The 11,673-nt window shown below is 47.1% G+C and overlaps 1 protein-coding gene across 1 annotated transcript; it reads right to left on the bottom strand.

The window, feature by feature from the left end:
• Positions 1-3,458: 3,458 nt before the first annotated feature.
• On the bottom strand, positions 3,459-6,043 carry LOC135977437 (SRRM2 protein homolog rsr-2-like). Its single transcript, XM_065578430.1, has 2 exons — positions 5,136-6,043; positions 3,459-4,089 (listed from the first exon to the last, which is right to left on the bottom strand). The coding sequence occupies exons 1-2, from the start codon at positions 5,680-5,682 to the stop codon at positions 3,530-3,532; spliced, it is 1,107 nt and encodes a 368-aa protein (XP_065434502.1). The 5' UTR covers positions 5,683-6,043; the 3' UTR covers positions 3,459-3,529.
• Positions 6,044-11,673: the final 5,630 nt, after the last annotated feature.

Here is an 11,673-nt window from a genome sequence, read left to right on the forward strand (position 1 = left end):
AGCTTGGTGCTGACAAGAGCTCACTGCTTTAACTGGTGACGGTGAAGGCAGATTTGAAACAATACATGCACACAGACACTGACTCACCCCAGCGAGAGGGGTGTGGCTGGGCTCTGGAGCTGGGCCAGCAGCTGTTAGTTTGCAGATTCAGACAGGCGCCAACATTCAAAAACTGCACTGTGCTTCAAATCCAAAGGATCAGCTGAAAACAATGTGGAAGGAAGTGGCTTCCAGCAGCCAATGGGCCGTCCTTGGTGTGGCTCTCTGCCCTGGGCTGACAGATGGTGTATGGCCAAGCCTCCACTTGAGTGAAGAGCCCAAAGCACTGTGGGATTTGTAGTCTGCCTTTTGCTCCACCTCTTTCCAACAAATCCAAGCCCAACCGAGCTGCTTATGATTTCATCCTGGGACAAGAGTCACAGCAGGGCCATATCATTTGAACTGACTTGGTTAGAATATTAATAGTCAGCACCGAACTGAAAAGAGTGCTTGTGGTCATATAGCAACATGCAAAAGGAATGTCACCATTACAGAAGGGTTCTGAGTTCAAAGGCAATTTTAACCCTTCTGCCAGGTGGTGTTGGCAGCAACAAGTGCCAGGTTCAACAACTAGGGGTTCTTCTTAACATTACAAAACAGCTCCCACCAATAAGTCTCGGAAAACTAACCACCACCCCTAGCTGCCTCTAAGAGGCAATGCTTCCTATTTGCAAGTGCTGAGTCTGTGTATAACAAAGGAAAACTTTTATTAAAAGGGAAAGGGAACCCAGCATTAATTTGGGAAAATACCACCACAACAATTCAAAAGTATGCATGTGAGAAGTAATCACCTGCCCCACAGTATCTTGGGCAGCGTCCCTTGTCTTAGTTTCCCACGTTACGGTGTGAAAGTCCGATGGACACATGTCCCTTTAATACGCCACTCTCCTTTCACTCTGCTCCACCGCACCCACAGCTGGTTGTCTGAAGTCAGCAAAGTACCAGAGGTGTATTTCTGTGGGTTCAACACCCACCCCTTTAGGGGGGGGGTCAAGCAATGACTCTGCTGCTGCTTGCCACCATCACTGCCTCCTTTGCTGCTGCTCTCTGCTGTCTCTGCCACCGCTTGCCGCTGCTCATCACTACCACTGTTATCTCTGGCAATGCTTGCCACTTGCTGCTGCCTCTGCCTCTAGCTGTACCTGTTGTGGTTGCTGGGAGACAGCGGGCCTAAGCCAGTCCAAAGCTAAAGGCCCTCTCCATCAACCAAGCGGGAGGGGCCATTAAACCCAGGCCACAAGTAAATTCTGAGGACATCAGCTGCCATCTAACCCTGGAGATGCCTAAGCTTCAGCCAGCTGACATGCAGAAAACTGCCTCAGTCCTGGCCCCGCCAAGCTGCTCCGCCCCAAGCTGTCACCTAAACTCTGGCAGGATTCGCAAACTAGCCGTCTCTCCGTCTCGCCTGTGAGCCCGGTCTGGTAGGTGTGCTCGGAGCACAAAAGCTGGCCAAGAGGGTGATCAGAACGGGAATTCTGGGAGCTGGCTAGGTCTGTCCATCTCAGGGCACCGAATAGCCCAGCCATTCAGGCACTCACCCGTGACGTGAGAGACTTGGGGTATGTCTACACTACGGGATTAATCCGAATTTATATAATTCGGATTTGAAAAACAGGTTGTATAAAGTCGAAATGAATGCGGCCACACTAAGCACATTAATTCGGTGGTGTGCGTCCAAGTACCGGGGCTAGCGTCGATTTCTGCACCGTTGCACTGTGGGTAGCTATCCCATAGCTATCCCATAGTTCCCGCAGTCTCCCGCGCCCATTGGGATTGTGGGTTAAGATCCCAGTGCCTGATGGGACAAAAAACATCGTCGCAGGTGGTTCTGGGTACAGCCTCACCTCCTCCCTCCCTCCCTCCCTGCATGAAAGCAACGGACGGCAGACAACCATTTTCGCGCCTTTTTTCCTGGGTGGGTGAACACACTGCAGACTCCATACCACGGCAAGCATGGAGCCCGCTGAGCTCAAGACAGCAGTCATGAATATTGTAAACACCTCGCGCGTTCTCGTGGAGTTTATGCTCAGCCAGGACCAGAAAAACGAGGCGAAGAGGCAGCGGCGGCGGCAGCGCAGCGACAAGCATGATGAGGACATTGACATGGACATGGACACGGACACGGATACAGAATTCTGTGAAACCACGGGCCCCGGTGCTTTGGAGATCATGTTGTTAATGGGGCAGATTCTAAACATGGAACGCTGATTCTGGGCAAGGGAAACAAGCACAGACTGGTGGGACCGCATAGTGTTGCAGGTCTGGGACGATTCCCAGTGGCTGCGGAACTTTCGCATGCGTAAGGGCACTTTCATGGAACTTTGTGACTTGCTGTCCCCTGCCCTGAAACGCCAGAATACCAAGATAAGAGCAGCCCTCACAGTTGAGAAGCGCGTGGCGATAGCCCTGTGGAAGCTTGCAATGCCAGACAGCTACCGGTCAGTCGGGAATCAATTTGGAGTGGGCAAATCTACTGTGGGGGCTGCTGTGATGCAAGTAGCCAAAGCAATCACTCAGGTGCTGCTACGAAAGTTAGTGACTCTGGGAAATGTGCAGGCTATAGTGGATGGTTTTGCTGCAATGGGATTCCCTAACTGTGGTGGGGCGATAGACGGAACCCATATCCCTATCTTGGCACCAGAGCACCAAGCCACCGAGTACATAAACCGCAAGGGGTACTTTTCAATGGTGCTGCAAGCACTTGTGGATCACAAGGGACGTTTCACCAACATCAACGCTGGCTGGGCGGGAAGGGTTCATGACGCTCGCGTCTTCAGGAACACTACTCTGTTTAAAGGGCTGCAGCAAGGGACTTACTTTCCGGACCAGAAAATAACTGTTGGGGATGTTGAAATGCCAATAGTTATTCTTGGGGACCCAGCCTACCCCTTAATGCCATGGCTCATGAAGCCGTACACAGGCAGCCTGGACAGGAGTCAGGAGCTGTTTAACTACAGGCTAAGCAAGTGCAGAATGGTGGTAGAATGTGCATTTGGCCGTTTAAAAGGTCGCTGGCGATCATTATTGACTCGCTCTGACCTCAGCCAAAGAAATCTCCCCATTGTTATTTCTGCTTGCTGTGTGCTCCACAATCTCTGTTAAAGTAAGGGGGAGACCTTTATGGTGGGGTGGGAGGCTGAGGCAAATCGCCTGGCTGCTGATTACGTGCAGCCAGACACCAGGGCGATTAGAAGAGCACACCAGGAAGCGCTGTGCATCAGAGAAGCTTTAAAAACCAGTTTCATGACTGGCCAGGCTACAGTGTGAAATATCTGTTTGTTTCTCCTTCATGAAAACCCGCCCCCTTTATTTACTGATTTTCTGTAAGGAACCCACCCTCCCCCTTCCCCCAGCTTTCTTTCAAACCAAATAAAGTCACTATCATTTAAAAATCATTTATTCTTTATTAATAGATTAGAAAAAGAGGGAGGGAACCCGGGTGGTATTTGGGAGGAGGATTGCTGGGAAGGAAAAAGCCACAAAGAAAAGGTTAAAAAAATGACAGCCTTTTGCTTGGGCTGTCTACTGGGGTGGAATGGGAAGGTGTACGGAGCCTCCCCCCCCCCCGCGTTCTTACACGTCTGGGTGAGGAGGATACGGAACATGGGGAGGGGGGAGGATGGAACAGGGGCTGAAGCGGCAGTCTGTTTTCCAGCAGCCGTTCCTGAAGCTCCACCAGACGCCGGAGCATGTCTGTTTGCTCACGCAGCAGCCCCAGCGTTGCATCCTGCCTCCTCTGGTCTTCCTGCCGCCACCTCTCATCTCGAGCGTCTCTCCTCTCCTCACGTTGGTCCCTCCTCTCCTCACGTTGGTCCCTCCTGTCCTCACGTTGGTCCCTCATGTCCTCACGTTGGTCCCTCCTCTCCTCACGTTCACTGGCTTCTTTCCTATACTTTGAAACTGTTTCCTTCCACTCATTCAGATGAGCTCTGTCACTGCGGCTGGATTCCATAATTTCAGAAAACATCTCGTCTCGCGTTCTCTTCTTACGACGCCTTATCTGTGATAACCTTCGGGATGGAGGAGGGAGGCTTGAGGAATTTGCAGCTGCTGTAGGGAGGGGAAAAAAGAGAGAATTGTTTAAAAAGCTACATTTTGCAGAACAATGCTTATACTCTTTCACGGTGACCAATACTATTCACATGTGATTTCTGTGCAAGGTCGCATTTTGCCTCTTAATGCTGAGTGCCTGTGGCTTTGCTGCTAGAGATCACAGGTCTGGGCAACAGAATTCGGCTTGCATGCGGCCATGGTAAGCCATTGTCTTACAGCTTCTGCGCCCTCCTTTCCCACATACCAAGCATAGCCTGTAGAGTGCTGCGGTTTTTCTGTTAACATTCAGCAGCACCAGAAAACAAACTAACCCCCCCCCCTCTCACCATGAATTCTCTGGGATGATCGCTGTACCCCTCCCCCCACCGCGTGGCTGGTATCAGGGAAGATCCCTGCAGGCACCAAACTAACCACCCCCCCCCGCCGCCGCCCCCCTCCCGCCATGAATTCTCTGGGATGATCACGGTACCCCTCCCCCCACCGCGTGGCTGTTAACAGGGAAGATCCCTGCTAGCCAAACGCGAAAAACTCAGGCCCAATTTCCCATTTGCGCTTGGCTAACTGCAGGGAAGGATTTATTTTCCGCCACAGGCAAACAGCCCAGTAGGAACGGCCACCTCTGTCCCCTTAATTAAGTTCCCGTATTTCAACCAGGTTACCAGGAGTGATATCACTCTCCTGAGGATTACACAACAAGATAAAGAACGGATGTTGCTTGAATGCCAGCAAACACCGGGACCATACGCTGCCAGGCTTTGTCAGGCAATGATACCAGATTACTTGCTGCAAGCATGGCGTGGTCAAGTGTCCTACCATGGAGGAGGGAATAAGGATGCACTGCCAAGAAACCTTCTGGCAAGGCTTTCGGAGTACCTCTAGGAGAGCTTCATGGAGATGTCCCTGGAGGATTTCCGCTCCATCCCCAGACACGTTAACAGACTTTTCCAGTAGCTGAACTGACCGCGAATGCAAAGTCAGGCAAAGTAATCATTAAAAACCGTTTGCTTTTAAAACAAGTTTTATATTTTAAAAGGTAAACTCACCTGAGGTCCCTTCCATGGGGTCAGAGTCTTGGGTATTGGCTTGGGAGGCTTGGGAGGGTACTTCAGTCAGGGTGAGAAAAAGATCCTGGCTGTTGGGGAGAACGGAGTGCTGTGTGCTCTCTGCAAGCTCATCCTCATCCTCCTCCTCCTCCTCTCCCCCATCGGCAGAAGCCTCAGGCGTCGCTGATGAGACTATCCCCGACCCAGAATCCACGATCACAGGTGGGGTAGTGGTGGCAGCCCCCCCTAGAATTGCATGCAGCTCGGCGTAGAAGCGGCATGTCCGCGGCTCTGACCCGGAGCGACCGTTTGCCTCCTTTGTTTTTTGATAGGCTTGTCTGAGCTCCTTGACTTTCACGCGGCACTGCTCAGAGTCCCTATTGTGGCCTCTCTCCATCATGCCCTTGGAGATTTTTTCAAAAGTTTTTGCATTTCGTCTTTTAGAACGAAGTTCTGCAAGCACTGAATCCTCTCCCCATACAGCGATCAGATCCAGTACCTCCCTCACGGTCCATGCTGGTGCTCTTTTTCGATTATCAGCCTGCATGGTTACCTGTGCTGATGAGCTATCTGTGGACACCTGTGCTGTCCACGCTGGGCAAACAGGAAATAAAATTCAAATGTTCGCGGGGCTTTTCCTGTCTACCTGGCCAGTGCATCCGAGTTTAGATTGCTGTCCAGAGCGGTCACAATGATGCACTGTGGGATAGCTCCCGGAGGCCAATACCATCGAATTGCGGCCACACTATCCCTAATTCAAAATGTTAAAATCGATTTTGGCGCTACTCCGCTCGTCGGGGTGGAGTACAGAAATCGATTTAAAGGGCCCTTTACATCGAAATAAATAGCGTCGTTGTGTGGACGGTTGCAGGGTTAATTCGAATTAAAGCTGATAAATCCGAATTAAAGTTGTAGTGTAGACCAGGCCTTGTTTTCAAATCCTTGCTCTGCTGGATTTAGAACCTGCATCTCCCACTTCCCAGGTGAGTATCCTAAACACCAGGCCATTGGTTCTCCTATGTGTGTCTAGCTGTAATACCATGTTCTGAGGTACTACCACTTAGCCCAGCTCTTAATGATTTTACCAGGTAGTGGGGAATCTCTACTGCGGCTGCAGCCTCTGCCTTGTCTTTTGCTGCAACACTATCCCTAGATCAAAAGAATGTCAAATAGCATCCACAACAGCAGGAAGGAATACGTATCCCCACTCCCTCTGAATTTTACTTGGATTTGGCAGCAATGGGGAAAGGAACAGCAATGGGTAGGAGAATGGACATTAAGAGGAAATATAGTGCTGATACTAATGACGCTAGCAGTCAGATAGGCAATACTGGCAGTAAAATGACTGTACCTAACTGGGCGAGGAATCTGGGCGAAGCCAAGCAAAAGCAACTAAGATGTCTGTACACCAATGCAAGGAGCCTGGGTAACAAAATGGAGCAACTAGAACCATTGGTGCAGGAAATGAAACCAGATATTAGAGGGATAACAGAAACATGGTGGAATAGTAGTCATGGCTGGAGTACAGATATTGAAGGGTATGTGCTATTTGGGCAAGACAAATAAAGGTAAAGATGGTGGAGAAGCTCTGTATATTAATGAGGAGATAGACTGTAAAGAAATTAGAAGTGATGGAATAGATAAAATAAAATCTGATTTTGGTCAAAATCACATTGAGGAAGAAAGCTAACAGACGCTCCAGTGGGCTAGTGCTTGGGGTGTGCTACAGACCCCCAGGATCCAATCTGGATATGGATAGAGACCTCTTTAATGTTTTTAATTAAATAAATACTATTGGGAATATTGTGCTTATCGGAGACTTTAATTTCCCAGGTATAGAATGGTGGACAAATGCTATTAATAATGAAAACTGACAGATTTCTTCACCACATAGTCACTGAATCAACAAGAGGTGATGCCGTTTTAGATTTGAGCAAGCATCTTAAACAGGTGATTAAGAGAAAGCAGAAAGCCTACAAGGAATGGAAGATGGGATGGATCAGCAAGGAAAGCTACCACTTGGAAGTCAGAAAGTGTAGGGAAAAAGTGAGAACTGCCAAAAGCCAAGCAGAGTTGGACCTTGCAAAGGAGATTAAAACCAACAGTAAAATGTTCTATACTCATATAAATAAAACGGAAACAAGGAAAGAAGTGGGACTGCTAGAGACTGAAGATGGGGTGAAGATTAAAGAAAATCTAGGCATGGCCCAACACCTAAATGAATACTTTGCCTCAATTTTTAATAAGGGCAATGATGAGCTGAGGGACGGTGGCAGGGTGGCTAATGGAAATGAGGATATGGAAGTAGAAATTAACACATCTAAGGTGGAATTCAAACTCAAACAATTTATTGGGAAGAAACCGGATAAACTCCATCCAAGAATATTAAAGGAACTGGTACATGAAATGGTAAGCCCAATAGCAAGGATTTTTAATGAATCTGTAAACTCAGGGGTTGTACACTGCAGAATTGCTAATATAGTTCCTATTTTTAAGAAAGGGGAAAAAAGTGATCCAGGAAACTACAGGCTGGTTAATTTGACCTCAGTAATATACAAGGTCTTGGAACATTTTTTGAAAGAGAAAGTATTTAAGGACATAGAAGTTAATAGTAACTGGGATAAAATACAATGTGGTTTTACAAAATGTAAATCATGCCAGATCAACCTGATCTCCTTTGAGAAGATAACTGATTTTTTTGACATAGGAAATGCAGTAGATCTAATCTATCTGGATTTCAATAAGGGATTTGATATGGTTCCACATAGGAAATTATAAATTAAACTGGAGAAGGTGGGGATTAATATGAGAATTGAAAGATGGATAAGGAACTGGTTAAAGGGGAGACTACACCACGTCATTCTGAAAGATGAACTGTCTGGCTGGAGGGATGTTATTAATGGAGTGCTTCGGGGATCGGCCTTGGAACCAATCTTAATTAACATTTTCATTAGTGACCTTGGCACAAAAAGTGGGAGTGTGCTAATAAAACTTGCAGATGACACAAAGTTGAAAGGTATTGCCAATACAGAGGAGGCTCGGAATATCATATAAGAAGATCTGAATGACCTTGAAAATTGGAGTAATAGAAATTGAATGAAATTGAATAATGCAAAGTGTAAGGTCACGCACTTAGGGACTAACAACAAGAATTTTTGCTATAAGCTGGGGATGTATCAGTTGGAAGCAACAGAGGAGGAGAAAAACCTGGGTGTATTGGTCGATCACAGGGTCCAGGCTGAGGGGAGATATGATCACTCTGTATAAATACATCAGAGGGATAAATATCAGGGAGGGAGAGGAGTTATTTAAGTTAAGCACCAGTGTTGACACAAGAACAAATGGATATAAACTGGCCATCAACATGTTTAGGCTTGAAATTAGACGACGGTTTCTAGCCATTGGAGGAGTGAAGTTCTGGAAGGGAAGCAGTGGGGGCAAAAACCGTAACTGACTTCAAGACTGAGCTTGATAAGTTTATGGAGGGGATGGGATGATGGGACTGCCTACAATGGCATGTGGCCCATCGGTGACTGCTAGTAGCAAAAGTCCCCAACCCCTGGAGATGGGTCACTAGATGGGGAGGGTTCTGAGTTACAACAGAGAATTCTTTCCCAGATGTCTGACTGATGGGTCTTGCCCACATGCTCAAAGTTGAACAGATCGCCAGATTTGCGGTTGGGAAGGAATTTTCCACAGGTCAGTTTGGCAGAGACCCTGGGGGCTTTTCGCCTTTGTCTGCAGCATGGGGCACGGGTCTCTTGCAGATTTAAACTAGTGTAAATGGTGGATTCTCTGTAACTTGAAGTCTTTATATCATGATTTTAGGACTTCAGTAACACAGCCAGAGGTTAGGGGTCTATTTCAGGAGTGGATGGGTGAGATTCTGGAGCCTGCAATGTGCAGGTCAGACTAGATGATCACAATGGTTCCTTCTTGCTTTAAAATCTACGAGTCTATAACTGAGTGTTTTGTTGAACATATGAGTTCTGTGGTGCTGTACATTTACATGTACTGGGTGTTTTAAGTACCACTATACATTCTGCAGTATGTATGGGGAACTAATAAAGATGGGTTTATTTTCAAACAATAGTATTTTATTGAGTGACAAAACAGTGCAAAAGAACTCAATGTGCAAATAACAAAGGACAATACAGTACTAATTTCTAACATAAATTAATGGAACAAAACTTTAAAATGAGAAAGGCAGCTAACATTTCTGTGCATTTTGACTACACAGATACCAACCATGGCTCTAACAGGTCAGTGTATGTGAAACTGTGACTGTCCCCCAGGGTGCAGGGACAGGGTAAGGATGCAACCCTGATGTCTTGGGGAATGTTGGGGGGTGTAGGAAGCTGCCCCCGTAAAGTCTCCGAGGACTGCAAAAGGTGGTGAGTCTGTGATTATTGGACCTCTAGGTCAACTAGAGTTTGCAGTGTTTGGGTTTGCTGCCTGAGAAGCCCCATTATGTCCTGGTGCATCTCCCTCTCCTTTTCCTGCTGGGCCTTTCTCCATTTTCTCCTGCTGTCTCTATCCTCTCCATGCCATCTGCCAGGCCCTTTGTTTGCAGGGAGGTTCAGTGCAGCCCTGGCTTGCAGGACCTTGCTGAATGTACGGAATTGAGGTTACATCTTTCTGTTTCTTTTCTGTGTAACTTGTCTGGATGGCTTTCCCTCACTATTTTATCCTTCAATCTGGGGCTTTTCTATAAAATACATTTTTTGTTTATTTTTACCCCAAGCAGGTCTCTGTTGTGCAAATGGAGTGTGCTGCGTTGTCGGCGATCCCTTGAGGTCGAGGATGATCTTTCACAGGTTTTATTTTTCATGGGTCCTTTGGTGACTGAGGAATCCGATCCTTGAGCCACAGGCTCGTTAGCAGATGTTGCGGGTGGTGTTGGAAGACAGGGCTGGGCCACAATTGCTGCGTGACAGTTGTCTTTCCTTTCATTTCTGACGTTTTTCTGCAACCAGGACAAGGTGATTTTCCTCAAAAGTGGACGTTCCCTCCCTGACAAGACTTGGCCAGTTATCCCTCCCCTGGGCTGCTGTCTCCCAATGTGGGGTGTCGATGCCACAACTCTTGATGTTTATCTTGAGGGTGTCTTTAAAGCGTTTCTTTTGGCTTCCCTGTTTCCTTTTTCCTTTGGTGAGTTGGGCGTACAGCAGTTGTTTTGGTAAGCATATATCAGACATGCACACCCAGTGCCTGCTCCACCTCAGCTGGTGCTGGATAATCAGGGCCTCAACACTGAAGATGTTAGCCTCTGTGAGGACACTGACATTAGTGCGATGATCCTCCCACTTTATGTTGAGGATCTTCCAGAGAAAGTGCTGGTGCTGGCATTCCAGGTTTTTCAGGTGTTTTCTGTACGTCACCCAAGTCTCACAGCCATAGAGGAGAGTTGGGATTAGCACCACTTTAAAACTAAATCTAGTGTATGTTCTGATGTTGTGATTGTTGAACACCTGGCGAGACAGTCTGCCAAAGGCAAGGCTGGCACAGCAAATTCCATGCTGAATCTCGACATCTATGTCTGCCGTCTGTGAGAGATGGCTGCCAAGGTAGGCAAAGTATTCTACGTTTTCCAGTTCTTCTTTGTTGATGTAGATCTTCCTTGCTGGGTCTGATGATTGACTGGAGAACTTTTGTTTTGCTCATGTTCAGAGTTAGCCCTAGGCTTTTGTAAGCTTCAGAGAAGCAATTAAGGGCTTTTGAAGATCCTCCTTTGAGTGTGCAACTACAGCACAATCATCTGCATACTGGAGTTTGGTTATTGTTGCCGATATTACTTTAGTTCTGGCACGGAGACAAGAAAGGTTGAAGAGGTTGCTGTCAATCCAATATTGGATGCCAATGCCCTGTGGTAGACCGTCTTGCGTTAACGTTTTCGTCCCTGCTAACTGAAATGGAGAAAAGGGTGGGTGCCAGTACACAGCCTTGTTTTATGCCATTTCACATGACAAAAGTGTGATTCCATATTCTTTATGAAAATATGCTTATGATATGAATATGATATAACTGAGATATACTTTATGCAAGAGGTCTCATGTGAGATATCATTGGAAAGGTTATGATTTACTGAATACTATTATCCTATTTGTATGCATGTATCATTTCTGTATCTGAAATTAGGACTATTGACTATGTATCTGTATTTCAACTATGCTACTGTGGGTGACGCCCCCTGCTAACACTTCAGGTACAACAATGGAAAAGCCTGACAGGGCTGATGGCCCATCAGCAAGAGACAATGGACTGTAAAAGAGCTCAGTCTTCCTGTGAACCTGTGGGTCAGCTTGTGAAGAATGGCTACAGGGGCCCTATAGAGTCAGGTGGTCTTGTCACCTGATACTAAAACATTACCTGGGACTTCTTATAACTTTCCCCTGTAAGGGAAGGGAGGTCAGACTAGGGAAACAAAGGACTCCCACCTTATGTAAATCCTATTTAAAGGTGGGGAGTGAGGTAATCCAGGTTGTGAGTTCTCCCCGGCTACCCCACCCAAGATGACTGCTGGAAACAACTAAGACTG

This window comes from Chrysemys picta, chromosome 25 (assembly GCF_011386835.1).
Source record: "Chrysemys picta bellii isolate R12L10 chromosome 25, ASM1138683v2, whole genome shotgun sequence".
Taxonomy (NCBI): Eukaryota; Metazoa; Chordata; order Testudines; family Emydidae; genus Chrysemys; species Chrysemys picta.